The sequence below is a fragment of the Lissotriton vulgaris genome, chromosome 8, assembly GCF_964263255.1.
Source record: "Lissotriton vulgaris chromosome 8, aLisVul1.2, whole genome shotgun sequence".
Classification (NCBI taxonomy): Eukaryota; Metazoa; Chordata; class Amphibia; order Caudata; family Salamandridae; genus Lissotriton; species Lissotriton vulgaris.
In genome coordinates, this window is record NC_141696.1 from 199,392,968 (window position 1) to 199,410,842 (window position 17,875).

General features: G+C 45.1%; 1 protein-coding gene across 1 annotated transcript in view; it reads left to right on the forward strand.

The window, feature by feature from the left end:
- TMEM135 (transmembrane protein 135) overlaps positions 1 to 17,875 on the forward strand; it is a 1,155,226-nt gene that overhangs the window by 780,145 nt on the left and 357,206 nt on the right. Inside the window, exon 6 of the mRNA XM_086933979.1 lies at positions 11,790 to 11,836. Coding sequence (XP_086790105.1) covers positions 11,790 to 11,836 — 47 coding nt within the window. The remainder of the gene's footprint in view (positions 1 to 11,789; positions 11,837 to 17,875) is intronic.

The following is a 17,875-nucleotide window of genomic DNA, read 5'->3' on the forward strand; positions in this document are numbered from 1 at the left end:
ATAAAGAGCCTAATAGTACTCAAATCTCAGCAAAGAAATTTTTACTCTATTCCCTTAACAGGCAAAAGCTGATGTGGAGAAAACACATAGAGAAGGCCATAAGTAGCTCACCTGTCCGTCGGTACCCCGAATTTGAAGCCAAGCGGAAGTGGAGGTGACTGTGATACCGCCCTTCCTTTCATTTATAGTTGCCGGTAATTGGATAATGCGCGGTGTACAGAGGCAGAAAAAGCGCAAATGCGCGAGGAGAGCACTGTTCCCTAACGCATGCGCAGTAAGCAGAAACCGCGAGGTAATGGCGCATTCTTTAACCGCGCTTCGGTTTCGGAGAATAGATAGGAACCTTCTGGACGGTCCTCTCATGTTCGTTTCTGAGGGCACACCATAGAAAATGTCTGTGGCACTCTGAAAAGTAAAGCGCACCTAGCAGTTTGTTGTATCCCTTTATTTGTGCAGAATCCGCCCTCCGTTCACACGCATGACCCGGAGTGAAACACTAATCTCACAGGCATGCGTGCGGAGGTTATTTGTAAACAAAACCGAGCTCGGCAGGACAACAAAGGAGGCATTCTCAATGTAGAAAAACCTAGGTAAAGACGGGGTGGGTTGTATCTTAACTATCCACTCGATGTTTATGTTTAATGGCACATCCTTACAGGAATCACTCCACATCTACATGCTCATATGAGGAAAAGCAGTGACTATGTCCCAGGTTCAGATCTATCAGTTGGAAAGAGATATAATGACAGTGAGTCATTATATGGTGGAACTCCCTAAAGGATTATTTTTAGTGATATTATAGTTGACCTAAAGTTACCCCATATATTAATTGACAGTGAGAAGGAAGATTGTGATTACTGGGTGTCACAGAGGGTGTGGGCTGGGCGAAATGGACAGGTGGGCATCACGCACACTTGAGTTAGGTGAGCTATAGGTGCAAACTAAGGTGTGTTAGCATCAATACTTAATGGACCCGCAACCAGAAGTTGCTCTAAATACTTAAAAAACAAAAGTGTGGAGGGTCAATGAGGCTCACTGTCATTATATCTCTTTCCAACTGATAGATCTGAACCTGGGACATAGTCACTGCTTTTCCTCATATGAGCATGTAGATGTGGAGTGATTCCTGTAAGGATGTGCCATTAAACATAAACATCGAGTGGATAGTTTAGATACAACCCACCCCGTCTTTACCTAGGTTTTTCTACATTGAGAATGCCTCCTTTGTTGTCCTGCCGAGCTCGGTTTTGTTTACAAATAACCTCCGCACGCATTCCTGTGAGATTAGTGTTTCACTCCGGGTCATGCGTGTGAACCGAGGGCGGATTCTGCACAAATAAAGGGATACAACAAACTGCTAGGTGCGCTTTACTTTTCAGAGTGCCACAGACATTTTCTATGGTGTGCCCTCAGAAACGAACATGAGAGGACCGTCCAGAAGGTTCCTATCTATTCTCCGAAACCGAAGCGCGGTTAAAGAATGCGCCATTACCTCGCGGTTTCTGCTTACTGCGCATGCGTTAGGGAACAGTGCTCTCCTCGCGCATTTGCGCTTTTTCTGCCTCTGTACACCGCGCATTATCCAATTACCGGCAACTATAAATGAAAGGAAGGGCGGTATCACAGTCACCTCCACTTCCGCTTGGCTTCAAATTCGGGGTACCGACGGACAGGTGAGCTACTTATGGCCTTCTCTATGTGTTTTCTCCACATCAGCTTTTGCCTGTTAAGGGAATAGAGTAAAAATTTCTTTGCTGAGATGTGAGTACTATTAGGCTCTTTATTTTATAAACTTCATTTTCTTGTTGGAACTCTGTTGTTCCCAGTCCCCATGCATTGAAGTAATCTGCTGCCTCCGGGTAAGCTATCTGTGGGCTCTTATCCCTGCCTTCACGCTGGGGCTTTCATTCAAGGTCTCCCCATTAACCATCTAAATGAGAATATGCTTAGAAGGAACATTTAGGTGTTTACACTGTGTCCTGTGATATTAGGCAGGTTGCAGCATGTGGGATTTCAACACGGCTTTTGGTCTCTTGGTTGGGTGTCTGTCACACTTCTGTTAGGTTACATGTGTAGAGCAATTGGTTTGGGCACTTTACAGTTGTGTACTGACAGTGTCCTTTTTCTACACTATAGAGCGGGACCTCATACTCCCGAGCGGTCGCCGGGTGAGGTGAGGTCTTCACCCACACAAAGCTGGGTGAGTATCGCCATGAGGAAATGCCTCTAGGTGATGTAGCTAATATGCTTTTCCAAGATGCAGAATGCAAATTATTCATGCAGGTGTTAATGACTATGCGGTTATTTGTGTATTCATGCGGTTGTGTACGTGTGATTTGGTGTTGCTGTGAGTAATAAGACCTTTTGTCTTTATACTAGGAAGAAGATATGCTTCCCTCCTTCCAGTGGGCATATTAAGTGTTCAAGATCCCTGGTAGATATGTACCTTTTTCCAAGTACATTTATTGATATTTTCATCCGAACATATCACGTATAGTTGCAGTAGCTATTTCATGTCTTAAAGGTCCTGAAGAAAGCCGGGGCACCACCCCCTTAGGCTGAAACATGTCGACCGCACTACACAGCGCCACAGGGTAATCTTATTACTCGGCGTGTTTTTAACCCTTGACACTTAGATTTCTGCTTCAATGTCTCTCAGAATCTAGGTAGTTGATTTTAATTGTCACTATAATTTGAGCACTGCACATTAATTACATCAGTCTAGGATGAACATCATGGCTAGGTCTGATATCCATTCTCGCACTGGCACTACATGGTCAGTTGCGGGATGGAATGATCAACAATTCTCACATGACGAATACTCCACCATAGAGGTGGGCTGATGAGAATTGTTCTAGCTTGTGTGTTCAGCAACATTATGTGTTGAATCGCATTTTCCAGCAACATTGGCTCACACGGGCAGCCAACTGTATCGCAGTTACTGGTATAGCCATACACCATCCACAGACCTGGTCTGCTCTTTTGTGTGTTCAGTATCTTGTAAATAGGGGATTGAGCAGACAGGTCATTAAATATTCCCCTTGACCCTCCACACTTTTGTTTTTTAAATATTTAGAGCAACTTCTGGTTGCGGGTCCATTAAGTATTGATGCAAACACACCTTAGTTTGCACCTATAGCTCACCTAACTCAAGTGTGCGTGATGCCCACCTGTCCATTTCGCCCAGCCCACACCCTCTGTGACACCCAGTAATCACAATCTTCCTTCTCACTGTCAATTAATATATGGGGTAACTTTAGGTCAACTATAATATCACTAAAAATAATCCTTTAGGGAGTTCCACCATATAATGACTCACTGTCATTATATCTCTTTCCAACTGATAGATCTGAACCTGGGACATAGTCACTGCTTTTCCTCATATGAGCATGTAGATGTGGAGTGATTCCTGTAAGGATGTGCCATTAAACATAAACATCGAGTGGATAGTTAAGATACAACCCACCCCGTCTTTACCTAGGTTTTTCTACATTGAGAATTCCTCCTTTGTTGTCCTGCCGAGCTCGGTTTTGTTTACAAATAACCTCCGCACGCATGCCTGTGAGATTAGTGTTTCACTCCGGGTCATGCGTGTGAACCGAGGGCGGATTCTGCACAAATAAAGGGATACAACAAACTGCTAGGTGCGCTTTACTTTTCAGAGTGCCACAGACATTTTCTATGGTGTGCCCTCAGAAACGAACATGAGAGGACCGTCCAGAAGGTTCCTATCTATTCTCCGAAACCGAAGCGCGGTTAAAGAATGCGCCATTACCTCGCGGTTTCTGCTTACTGCGCATGCGTTAGGGAACAGTGCTCTCCTCGCGCATTTGCGCTTTTTCTGCCTCTGTACACCGCGCATTATCCAATTACCGGCAACTATAAATGAAAGGAAGGGCGGTATCACAGTCACCTCCACTTCCGCTTGGCTTCAAATTCGGGGTACCGACGGACAGGTGAGCTACTTATGGCCTTCTCTATGTGTTTTCTCCACATCAGCTTTTGCCTGTTAAGGGAATAGAGTAAAAATGTCTGCTGAGATGTGAGTACTATTAGGCTCTTTATTTTATAAACTTCATTTTCTTGTTGGAACTCTGTTGTTCCCAGTCCCCATGCATTGAAGTAATCTGCTGCCTCCGGGTAAGCTATCTGTGGGCTCTTATCCCTGCCTTCACGCTGGGGCTTTCATTAAAGGTCTCCCCATTAACCATCTAAATGAGAATATGCTTAGAAGGAACATTTAGGTGTTTACACTGTGTCCTTTGATATTAGGCAGGTTGCAGCATGTGGGATTTCAACACGGCTTTTGGTCTCTTGGTTGGGTGTCTGTCACACTTCTGTTAGGTTACATGTGTAGAGCAATTGGTTTGGGCACTTTACAGTTGTGTACTGACAGTGTCCTTTTTCTACACTATAGAGCGGGACCTCATACTCCCGAGCGGTCGCCGGGTGAGGTGAGGTCTTCACCCACACAAAGCTGGGTGAGTATCGCCATGAGGAAATGCCTCTAGGTGATGTAGCTAATATGCTTTTCCAAGATGCAGAATGCAAATTATTCATGCAGGTGTTAATGACTATGCGGTTATTTGTGTATTCATGCGGTTGTGTGCGTGTGATTTGGTGTTGCTGTGAGTAATAAGACCTTTTGTCTTTATACTAGGAAGAAGATATGCTTCCCTCCTTCCAGTGGGCATATTAAGTGTTCAAGATCCCTGGTAGATATGTACCTTTTTCCAAGTACATTTATTGATATTTTCATCCGAACATATCACGTATAGTTGCAGTAGCTATTTCATGTCTTAAAGGTCCTGAAGAAAGCCGGGGCACCACCCCCTTAGGCTGAAACATGTCGACCGCACTACACAGCGCCACAGGGTAATCTTATTACTCGGCGTGTTTTTAACCCTTGACACTTAGATTTCTGCTTCAATGTCTCTCAGAATCTAGGTAGTTGATTTTAATTGTCACTATAATTTGAGCACTGCACATTAATTACATCAGTCTAGGATGAACATCATGGCTAGGTCTGATATCCATTCTCGCACTGGCACTACATGGTCAGTTGCGGGATGGAATGATCAACAATTCTCACATGACGAATACTCCACCATAGAGGTGGGCTGATGAGAATTGTTCTAGCTTGTGTGTTCAGCAACATTATGTGTTGAATCGCATTTTCCAGCAACATTGGCTCACACGGGCAGCCAACTGTATCGCAGTTACTGGTATAGCCATACACCATCCACAGACCTGGTCTGCTCTTTTGTGTGTTCAATATTCGGAATGCTGCCATAATTGTTCAGCTCATTACATGGCACCAAATGGGACAAGCAGTTTTTAGGTCGAGCCTGAGTCAGCGAGCATGCGCTGTTCTGCCAGATTTGTTCTAGCAGAGTATGGAAGAGAAACTATACCCATGTTTGTCATTGGTTTGTGTCCATCGTAAATGCTGGCTTCTGATTCTGTAATCGGCTTATTATTCCCTTCTTAGTACCACTTTGTCTTCAATTGTAACCTCCTGGGTGAATGGCCCCTTTACTTCGGTTGTTACACTGAACGTTTTCTTAAGTTTGTGAGCACTCTTTTCTTTAATGAGTTTCTCTCCGTGCAGGCACGACGTGCGCTGCTTCAGCTGGTACTAGGCCCTGCTGGCTCAGCTCGTGCCTGTGCGATCGAGGGACCCAATAGCTTTGAGATTTGTGGGCGTGCACCAAGCTCTTCCTCTTCCTCATGCGAAAATCGGTTCTTTCTATAGACAGGTGCTGCTAGAAGCTCAGTGGCGACACTTTGTTTTGAAAGATCACTGTCACTTCTCAGCAGCACTTCAACACGTTTAATGTGGCGCTCCTGGCACGACTGAGAAGAAACAGGGGCCACCCAACAGAAAAAAATGAACTCCTCCCTCTCCCCCATCTTTAAGCATGGACTGGAGGGTGCAGGGCCGCTGGACCCGCGCAGCGCTCAATGCCTCAGAGCAAGCCATGAGCAGAGGCCGGAATCGTCCCATGAAGCCAATTTAGAAATTCACAGTAAACAAACCGAGCATCGCGTCAACCAAAGGTAGCCGGCGTTTCTTTATGATGGAACAACCAATGTGAAGGCTCTTGCCAGTGTAATGTAAAAGCAGGATCATGGAAGGACATGCCAAGGTACCCAGTGCCTGTGCAACATTGAAATAATAGGTTAACTGGGCCCATGCCTGGATAATAGTGTCATACGTGGATGAATGAATGCCCATGGGAGGGGGGGGGGCGGGGGGGGGGGGGGGAGGAGTCCTTGGGTTGTGATGTGCATGCCTGCCTTACAGAACCTGCTGTGCATGCCTCTGTAAGTATGAGCAGGGCTATAAAAGGGTAGCTGGAAGTCCATGCCAAGGTAACAGCAAGTATATGTATGGGTGGTATGAGAAGCCCATGCCAAGGTTACAGGTATTTCATCAACCATTAACGGCGCCAATGCCTGGATAACAGTACCAACCTTCAAAGAAAGGATGCCCATGCAATCTACTAACAAGACGTCATCTTCCTTTTTATCTAAGGTATAATAACTACTATAATTTGTTGTTTATACGGCTCTCTGTGTTCAGTGTTGCATTCATTATAGTGGGTTGGCAAATGGGTATCCATTGGTAACAGGGCCATGTCTGGGTCACAGGGTAACAAGATATTCATGACTGGGTAACAGTAAGAGCATGTATGGTTAGCAGAAGGTGCATATCTGGCTAACAGGAGGGCCATGATGGACTAACAAGATGCCCATGCATGGATGACAAGATGCCCATACCGAGTGTTACAGAAAGTGCATATTAGGATAACAGTACCAAAGCAGAACGACAGTAGGTCCTAGAGGAGAGAGCCTTCATGGAGGTGGTGTTTCACATGATAGGCGTAGACGCTCACACTGTATTGCTGTGAAGGTACACCTTGGAGTGGAGCTGAGCAGAGTGAGAGATAGTTGTTCATGTGCATACCATCCTTAAGAGATATTTGATTTGAGATGTGGAGTGGGTGTGAGCCTCCGTTTTATGGGGTCCATAACATCCTTGTGATATGACACAGCCTTTTCTGGTCATGGAGACCTTTTTCTTTTCGTAAATAGTGCCTTTTTCCTCCCTTCACCCCATGGTGTTCACTTTTCTACACACAGACCCACACACCTCCTGCAGTTTTAACTTCAAGTTTCTCCAAGTTTCACACACTTAAAGTGTTGTTGCTGCTTTATTTACAAGCAAAAGGAACAAATGATTAACAGAAGGCTGAAAAATGCAAACATTCACTCCCAGTCCCAAAGATCTGGGTTTAATCCATCATTCTTTTGCTCATCACGCCACCACAGTTGGACCTAGCCATTTGCATATTGATCTTCATCATATTCCTCATCGGAACAGTCCAGCCGGAACTGCCAAGCCAGGTTCTTCCTGGACCAGAAGGAAGCAGTCCGGGACCGGTTTTGGATCATCACCCCTCATCACCCCTCATCAGCCAGGCTGATTTGAATCCAATGGTGCAGTGAGTAAAGGACCCACATCTGGGCATACCCTTCCCACTTAGGGCTACAAAATAATTTTTACGGCAGGGCCACTGCAATTATGCAGTTGCGTAGGATCACATTTATGCAGCAGGCTTCACTGAAGTATGCAGAAAGAAAAGACAAAAAAATTAATTTGGGACATTTTATGATCAGATTATTTCCTTATTGTCATTTTTACACTGGTTAGCATTTTTGTGGTGAAATCTTCAGATCATGCTGCAGATGATGGATTATGAGGCAAAAGCATAATAATGCAGTAAACGCTGCCACTGCAAAATCTTATCATTCCACTGGACCTTGTTTATAGTGTAGGTGTGTGTGTCTTGCCCTTCTCCTCATGGGAACAGTCCAACCCGAACTGCCAGGTCCTCCCTTTACCAGAAACAAGCATCCTGGGACCGGTTTTGGGGTTTCACCCCTCACCAGCCGGGCTAGCTTGAATCCAGTGGCAAAGTGAGCGAGGGACCCATGTCTTGGCATACCCTTCCCTCTTAGGGCGACAAAAGTAAAAAGAACAAATGATGGACTGCAAATAAAACACCATACATAAAAACAGTGTCATTTGTAACACCATTAGCTCTAACTTTACAAACGCGATATCTATTGCTTGCTTTTTGTTGGGATAAGCAGATTTTCTAAGCATATAGCCCCTCGGACAAATAGATATTGTATAAAACACCCCTATTACTTCCATAAATACAATTAGCTCAGACAGGTCCTTTACCCAGTTCCTTTGTGTTAGGCATGTAAGCCTCAGGGTGGGATTCTCCCAAACATTTTGCCTTCATCCTCTATTTTTCTGAATTTGTTTTTGCTGGCTTTAGGATGCTGTACACTTTACCATTGCTAACCAGTGCTAAAGTGCATGTGCTCACTCTCTAAAACATGGTAAAATTTGTTTACACCTATTTGGCATATTGGTTTTAATTATAAACCCCTAGTAAAGTGGTATACCATATACCCAGGGCTTGTAAATTAAATGCTACTAGTGGGCCTACAGCAGTTGTGCCACCGTCTCAAGTAGCTCCTTAAAACATGTCTCAGGCCTGCCATTGCAGCCTGCTAGCTGTTTCAAACTGCAAATTCGACTTGGCAAAATAACCCCCTTGCCAAGACTTAAAACTCCCATTTTATTACATAGACCTTCTCCCTAAGGTAGGCCCTACAAAGCCCATAGGGCAGGGTGCATTGTATTTAAATGTTTGGAAATGTACTTTTAAGTTTGACATATCCTGGGAGTGAAAAACTCATATATTAATTTTGCACTACTTTGAGACCTACTTCTCCCATAGGGTTGCATTAATACTGCTAATTTTGATTAGGAGCAGTTAGGAGATTCATGTTTGATGTCTACCAAATTGTAATTTAAAATCCTCTTCAATTGTAAAGTCTGATTTTAAGTCACAATTTTTTGAAAATGACACTTTTAGAATGTTGGCATTTTGCTCCCCGAGCTATTTTGTGCCTGCATCCGGTTCCTGGGTCACATGACTATGTGTAGTTGGCAGGTGGACTCTGTATTTTTCTCCTAGACCACCACACAATAGAGGGATTAGGTGTGCCTGGATGGTTTGTCACTGGCAGGATGGGGAGGGGGGAAGCTGGGCACAGCCCCACTTACAAATCAGAAGGTTGTGCCTTGCTTTCACACAAAGGAGTTCAGACAACCTTATTGTTCCTGTAGTCAGGCTGGAGCCAGGACCAAGAAGGTAAGAAACTCCAAGTCTGGCATAAGGAAAATATCTTGAAACTTCGTATACTGCTAAGAAGACACCAGATATAAAAATAGCACCCTCAAACCCACCCTTCAGTTCACTTTCTGGACCTATGGGAAGAGTCTCACAGGACTGCCTGCTGCTGTATACATCAGAAGACAGCTGTGCTGCACCTGGAAGGACTGCTCTCCTGGCTGAAGCCTTCCATGATCCCTCACAGTCCTGCCCTCCTACTTGAGCCCGGTTTCAATTCTGGAACCCATGATTACCAAAAGAACTCCACGGGCCAGTTTTTGGACTCCTGGTCTGAGCCTCTGAGTCAGAAAAGGCTCCAACCATCGTGAGTGTGCACCAGGGCTCAGTCAGAGTCCTGACCCTCCCAATGGTGCCCATCCAGTCCTGGATCCTTGGAAGTGGCCCATAAAATGCCCATGTAGCTCAAAAACATTTGGCTCAAACTGCTCTGAGAACGGAAAGGAGACAGGACCTACCTGCTTAACGATCCTCCAAGTTGCACTGCCAGCTCCTGCTGCGTTCTTCTCCGCACCAGCAAATCCCATTCAGCTGTCCCTCACAGAAGAGGTATTCTGCCTCATGAGGCCTGTGTCAACTCCAGCCTTGCCCTCCTAGAGATATTCTAAAAAAAAAAATAGAGACTAAGGGGGTCATTAGGTTGGCGGGCGGATTGCCAACGCCCGTATGGCGGTGGCAATCCGCCTGCCATAAACCACTAGCTGCATTGAAATTACCCCGCCACATTACCATGGTGGAAGGGACACCTGGAAGAGTCGACCGGGCGGAAAAGCTGCTAACATGGTGGCGGTGTCTGGGAGACACCGCTATCCATATTTGCATGTCTGCGGGGACATGACTTTCTGTGGCAGCACCGCCGCCACAGAAAGGCATGCAGTTCATGTAATTGGGGGCCTGGGGCAGGCCCCCAGGGATTCTGGGGGGGTGGGGGTGCACATGGGGGGTACCTATGGTACCCCCCTGCAGTTCCATGCACAACATGCCTTCTTGGCATTGCGGCGGGCGGTGCTGAAAGCACCGCCCGCAGCAATGTCAAGGATGCAGGAAGTGCCCACCAGTGTGGCGGGAGCTTCCTAATGTCACCAACGGGACCCATTGTGGCGGGCGGTCCCATTCCACGAAAGGATGACGGGCGGGCAAAGTCCGCCCACCATCCTAATGACCCCCTAAGTCCAAACATGGTTATGTTTGCTGTGATTTCGTCCAGCTGCTCCCCAATGACGACACCTCCTCCTCGGACTTTGCCTGCAGCCTTGTCCCGCTGAAGCTTTGCCTTCTCAGACAACTTTTCTTGAAATTTCTTCAAAGTCTGACAGTAAGTGCTGACCAGGCCCAATCCACTTCTTGTATCCGACCCATGCTCCATTGCGATTGGCCATATTTTTCTAATTTAACCCAGTCTTGCTTGACTAATGCCTGCAGTTGGCGCTTTGATCTTTTAGATTGGTGTGGGTTTTTTCTTGTGTTGTGTTTTAATTTTATTACTATTTTTGTGCTGCATACATATTTTACACATTGCCTCTAAGTTAAGCCTGACTGCTTTGTGCAAAGCTACCAGAGGGATAAGCAGAGGTTAATATGGGGTTTGCTTGTGTGTCACCCTTATAAGGAGTGTGGCTGTTGCTTGAGTAGGAATTCACCCCATCAGCCAACAACCCAATATCTCACACTTTGTTTTCACTGAACTGCTCTATTTCAGACCTTCCTGTTTCTTGCCCGCTGGTTGCCATTGCTGGTTTGATTCAGCGTGGGAGTGGGCACCAACCATCAGTCTCCATGCAGCCAATAAGAGGCTACCTATCCATTCATGGGTGGAATAGGAGAGCACGTCTGTTGAGCCAGACAAAATGTAGGGCACGTAAAGAGCCTATTCCTGCTCTTACCTGTTCTCTGCAAGCGGTTAATTGTGGCCTTATGCATTGATCACATATATCTCTGCTGGGCCGTGTCCACAATTAAATGTAAACTGATTGCTGGTAGAATGTTGGAACCAACACTCTGGCATGTTCTGTATCTCGAGCTTTGTCAGCTCAAATCCTGCGGTCTTTTGCCCTTTCTGCCTGGTGTCTTTGAGTGACAGATATGCTCTATAAATAAATAAAAATAAATATATAATTAGTTCTAGGAAATTCAATGAATTTAAGACTGGTGTTAAACTTGCCACAACTGTCCAACTGAGTGACCCTCCTGTTTTATTTAATAAGCTATAATTATATTTTTTGCACATGGCCATAACTTTGAAAAACAGCGTGCCGTTTATTACAATATTGTACGTCCAGGTACAAAGTGAATAGGATTTTCCCAAAAAGAAAATACTTTGTTATTGGCACCATATGAGGCATTGGTACAACGGATAGAAGAAACTAGCTTTATTGTACTAAGACTGCAGGAGCTGCTGCCGAATGTCCTTTTTAAAATAGATGCAAGTTCTTGCATTATGAAAATAAATGTTAAAAGGTTACATTTTAAGCATGCTGTTCTTCATGACAACTGTTCTTTTCTCTCTCTTAGGTTCTACTGTTCTGCATCACAGCTTCACTGTACATGTTCTTTTTTAGGTAAGTGGAATTATCAAATTTCATGTGTTTTAGCACTACTTTAAAAATATTTTTATTGTTCTTATATATTGTACTACCATCCACCTGGTATTTAGCGGCTGTAAATCGAAACATGAAACTGTACAGAAAAAACAGCAAATCAATTGTGCCAGTCCCCAACCATAAGGTAGCAAATGCATCAAAAATCTCTCTTTATTCGGTGACTGTGTTTTTGTTTTATAATATGCATGTTCTGTGGTAGAGCCTGGCAAGCGTGTGATTATATTTGCTCTTGAATTGCACAATCTGCTCAACTACATGAATTTCCATCTTACTGCAGAAAAGGAGCAGCTGTTATGCGACATGCAACATAAACATGAACAGGGCGAACTCATGTTCTTTTTGTTGGAATTGTACATAAATATAAAACACCTACCTTGATAACATTGTTCTTGTAAAGTGAACGATAAGCCCTGCATTCTTTCTTTGCACAATCATATCCGTTTGTATGGCTTTAACATAAACAGCTTTTGGTTTTTCTTTTTAGTGATAAGGCCCACACTTCCTGTTGGCATCCATGGGATAGAGTGTTCAGTCCATGCAGGCAGCCGGTTGTTGGAAATGACTTATTTTTATTAGCCTCGTCTGTTTGTAACAGGAACATTGGCCCTGTTCGGACTGAATAGAAGCAGAGAGATTGATGTACTTTCTCATTTTTATGTTTTACAGTTATTTATAATCTTCGTTTGTAAATTAAATTATAGTGTGCTTTTAACTTGTTTTTTTGTACATTCGTTAGCTGGATTGTCGAATTTGGTCTTGCAGTGAAAATATAATAATTAAAGGTGACTCACAGGAAGGTATATAGGCTAAGCGATTATTATCCACCTAAATAATGGCCCTACTTTGAGTGAATAAATTAAATCATTTAATTTAAAAGCGGTTGTGTAAGTTATGCCATGTCTGCTTGCCGGGCCCATGTTTCACTCTGGGGATAGTGCTGTAAAGACACGGGTTAACCCAATAAGTCTCTGGGACCTGGGTGAATAATTGATACAAACAAGGTGGTCCCAGATACTAAAGCGTATAAACCTTGACTGAGTAGCTTAAATGAATTCAAAGAAATTATAACAACATTGTTTTTATTCACAACGTGTATCGTAAAAAATTATTCATAAAATACATCCATAAAATAATCACATGTTTCACTCTGGGGATAGGCCTCTCACAGATACCACCTCAGAGAAAATCACACTTAGGGTCATAAACCACCAGTGCATTGCTAGAAAATATGTAGATGGGACATTATTGTTCCAACACAAAACCTGATAAACACTGAAAATCACCAGCTATGATGAGCAACAAGACAATAACTCCCCCAGCAAGCACGGAAGGCAATAGGTCATTGTGGCCACGCCCCACTTTGTTGATGATCCGCATTCTATGGGCTCAGGGTCTGACATATGATCACCCCATGCACTCAACACCCCACCCTTAAAAGATGACTGGAGATGGATTTGGGCCATGCCCATTGACCCTGTTTCCGGCCGGACTCTGAAATTTGATGCACACCGCAGTCCCTTTTGACCAGGCCATGCACTTCTCACTCCTACCTCTAGAGAAAGTCCATGATAATTGAACTCTGGGTGAGGGCCACGTGCTTCATTCCTGGGTGGTTCTCTCTCAGTAGCAACTTTGTTGATGTTATATGTGGCATAATGTGTGATGTAAGGAGTAGGGCATGGAGGTGTGTTATGGAGCGCCGTATGTTGTGTATCGTAACCTCAATGTTCAATGTAGTGAACTTGGTTAATGGAATTTCAGTACTTTTTTTCTAAACATCAAATAGTATTTCTCCTCTGAATAAGCCTGTTTTAACTTTTCTTTAACAAAGTTTTAATTCATTTCCGTCATGATGGATGTAAAGATTGCCTTGATCGAATTGAGGACTGCACACAGGTTGGACGTGCACAGTATTCCTAGATATAGGCTGTGCACTGAAATTAATGTCTGGAATTAGGAGTTTGTCAAAGGCAGGCCCTGGTTCTATCCCACACTGTGTCTAGAACCTGAATCCCCAGAACCCACTGTGCAAATCTTTGGCTGCACCCCTTTTCCGACCGCCTAACACTGGAACCTCCATCCAGATGGAATAAATGCTGACAGCAACTATCGCCTATTCTTTGGGTGGGAGCGCCATAGTAGCTGCATTCAGGGGCTGTGCTTAGATTGTAGGACTTCAGAGGCAGGTGACTGGAAATTCCTGTTGGCATTGTTCTGTCTGTGGGTACTGTGTGGCAGGTGGCCCACATTTGTAGCCGTAGTTGCCAACGGGCTAGCTGCTGCAAACATTCTTGTTAAAGAGTAGCTGTGGTTCAGTTGCTAGTCCTATTATTCTCAATATTGCCATTTTGGTCTTGACTTGCTATTTTTATGTTCTCAAGTCCACTTTCATTTATTGTGGCAAATTGCTGTGGAAGTCGGAATGTACTATTGAGTTATTGCTGTGCAATATACTCTGCCATGTCTTTTAGAAAAGGTATAAGCTAATACGTCTTGTGTCTTAATGTCTACACTTTAAAAGCCAAAGGTGTCTGGTTTTTGTCAACTTACATACATATCATACATGCTTATCATCAGACTGCATAAATGTATAAAAGCACAAACCCTTTCCAAATAGTTATCCAGGTCGCCACTGTTGGTCTGGAAATTTCTGACCACGAATAGTTGCATGTTATAGTCAATGCTTAATATTCACAAACTGGATGCACCTACTGCCTAAAACTCAACACTGTCAAAATACAGGTGCTGCTATTCTTAAAAAACAGCCTTTTCTGGTCCTTGGCCTGGTGGTCCTCAGAGCGAGAGCCGATAATAACAATACAATCTCAATGTCCAGCAAAGTCAGCACTGTCCCATCCACCTGATTTTTCATACCCTCAAGCTCCTCAAGAAAGTTTATGAATGGCTCCCACTGGACGACTGAAGATCTGTCATTCGAAGCCTGATCCCCAGTAAAATTAACTATGGCAATACCCTCTACATCTCCATCACCTCTCAATTCACCAAGAGACTCCAAGTCATACAGAAGATAAAAGCTAGGCTCACTCTCAAACTACCTTTCAGCTCCCATATAGCTGATAGAAACTTCTAGCTGCAGATTCCTTAACTTTGAATTACCCCCAGACGTCAGACTGGATTCTGAATTTTTTTCGTGAGTAGTACCCCTGCGCACCAGTAGGTGGCGGATTCAATACTGGAGTTCTTTAACGACAGAAGGCTACAGCCAGGTTCTTGGGCCTTTCCATGGCCCCTCGCCACCCTCAAACCACCATTCCCACCGTTCATGGCTACAGAAGGAGCATGCAGCCGCCTCCTTACCCTCCCAGCCACTGCGGCTTGCAAGCTTACGAGCCTCAGCGGGGCAGTGGACGCGGCTGCTACCTGCCCAATGAGTCTGGTGGTCAGCAGTCAGTCCACCATCCTCCCAGCAGCCACAGCCTTGAAACCTTCCTAGTCCACCCATTTACTATCACGGGCCCCCAATGGGCGGCAGGATTCGCCATCACCTGTCCCGCTGGCAGTCCATAAAATCTGACGGGTGGGTTTTGCAGATTATCTGAAAGGACTATTCCATCCACTTCAAAACTACCCCTCCTTCCATGCCACCTACTCGGAATAGGCTGATGTAGGACCATATATCACTTCTCGGACTTGAAGTGAGAGCTGCTTTGGCCAAAGGAGCCATAGAGCGAGTGCTGACACCAGAAGTGGGTTGTAGTGGTTATTTACGCTACTTTGTGGTGTCCAGGAAGGATGGAGGCCTTCATGCTACCCTAGACCTACGCTATCTCAACTTTTTCCTCAAGCTGGAGAAGTTCAGAATGCTCACTCTCGCTCAGGGCCTATCTGTTCTGGACCCAGGAGACACGATGGTAGCGCTGGACGTGCAGGATGCGTATTACCATATCCCCGTCCTGCCTGCCCACAGGCATGCGTTACTTGCGGTTCACTGTGGGCCACTAGCACTTTTAATTTGCATGTGCGCCCCTTTAGCCTCACCAGTGTTACTCTGTTCTTCACCAAGGTGATGCGGTGGTTGCAGCTCATCTGCAGAGATCAGGGAAGCCAATCTTCCCCTATCTCGACAACTGGCTGTTGAAGGCGGGCTCACCCTAGGTTTTTCTCCCACCTCCAGACTACGGTGGACCGTCTGCATTTGCTGGGGTTCACTTTCAATGTGGCGAAGTCACACACGACTCCCTCTCAGACCCTCCTTTTCTTCAGAGTTGTTCTGGACATGGTGCAGTATCTTGTGGAACAACGTGTCCAGGATATTCAGGCTATGATACCCATATTTCAGCCTCTATCTTTTATTTCAGTGAGACTGACTCTAACGCTGCTGGGACTCGGGCCTCCTGCTAGTGACACAATCCTGCTGGCTGATATATGCTGGCTCTGCAGTGGGACCCGAAGTTCCAGTGGGCGCAACATCTGGGGAATCTGTCCAACATTGTTCAGATCTTGGAGGGAACTGTGAAAGATCTTCAGCGCTGGCTAACAAACCACAATTGGGTCAGCTGCAGACCCCTCTCTCTTACCAATCAGATCTCACAGTATTGACAGATACGTCACTCTTGGGATGGGGTGGCAATCTGGGGAGGAGGATATCAGAGGAATCTGGTCTCAAGTGGAATACTGACTCCCTATCAACATGTTGGAGCTTATAGCGATTCGATTGGCATTAAAGGCCTTTCTACCCTCTGGGTCTGGATTGGGCATGGAGAGTCTGGCTCCCTGCAGTCCTCCTATGAGGCTGCCCCTTCGGGTGGATCTTCTATCGGAGCAGAACTTTTTAATGTTCTGCCTTTTTGCTTGGAGATGAAGCGCCGACAGTTGACATTTTTAAACCCTCCGCCCGAAGTCTGTAATGTTATTTTGGCAGCCAGGCGTCACTCCACCAAAACAGTTTATGCCTGCCGTTGGGCAAAATTTGTGGCATTGTGCACAGAAAGACAAATTGATCCCTTTCTGCCCCCTTCTCCCAGGTTCTGCTGGTCCTCTTTTCCCATTCCCAGCAAGTATCTGCTCTGGCGCACTCTGAGGGGCTATCTCTCCACAATTTCTGCTTTTCTGTGGCTGCCTATTCCGCCATCCCTCTTAAAATCCCCTATTGTATATAGGTTTATGGAAGGCTGCAACATTTGTTTCCACCTTCTCCATTTGTTCTGCCTCAATGGGACCTCAATCTCTTCCTCACTTTCCTTTTGTACGTTTCCTTTGAGCCTTTGCACAATTTTCTCCTCAGGCTCCTTACCATCAAGACTGCCCTCCTGATTGCGATAATATCTGCCCAGAGAGTCAGTGAGCTTCAGGCCTTGTCATCCACCCCACCTTACTTCACCATTTACCAGTCTTCGCACAAGAGCCTCCTTTCTTCCAAAACTGGTCACTCTATTTCATGTAGGCCTTTCCATTTCCTTGCCTACTTTTTATTCTCTTCCGCCTCCCTCCTAAGAAGAAGAGCGACTGCACCATCTGGACCCCAAAAGACTGTTGTCGATCTTGACCGCACACGAGTTCTGGGTTGATGACCAACTCTTTGTGGGATATTTCGGAGTGAACAAGGGACAGGCTGTACAGAAAAGGACCATCTCCTGATGGATCGTACTCTGTATAAAAATCTGCTACGCATTGACTAAAAAGCAACCCCAGTAGGTTTGTGTTATCATTCCACCAGAGGTAAAGCTGCAACAACTGTGTTAGTTCGCCAGGCAGCCATGTGGCACCTCTGCACAATTTTTCCAAACACTATTGTTTGGACAGTGAGGTCTGTAGGGATGGGCACTTTGCCCATTTGATCCTTCAGGACTTCTTCATGTGAAATTGGTCCACAGACCCTCTTCCGAGGAGATATTGCTTGGGTATTTATAACAGGTAAGGAATCTGCTGCTAGAAGTCTCTATCACATGAACAAGTTACTTTCCCTCAGCAACGCCTTATCTGTTAAAGACTTTATCTAGCTGTAGATTCCTTACCAACCCAACCATCCTCCCCGCT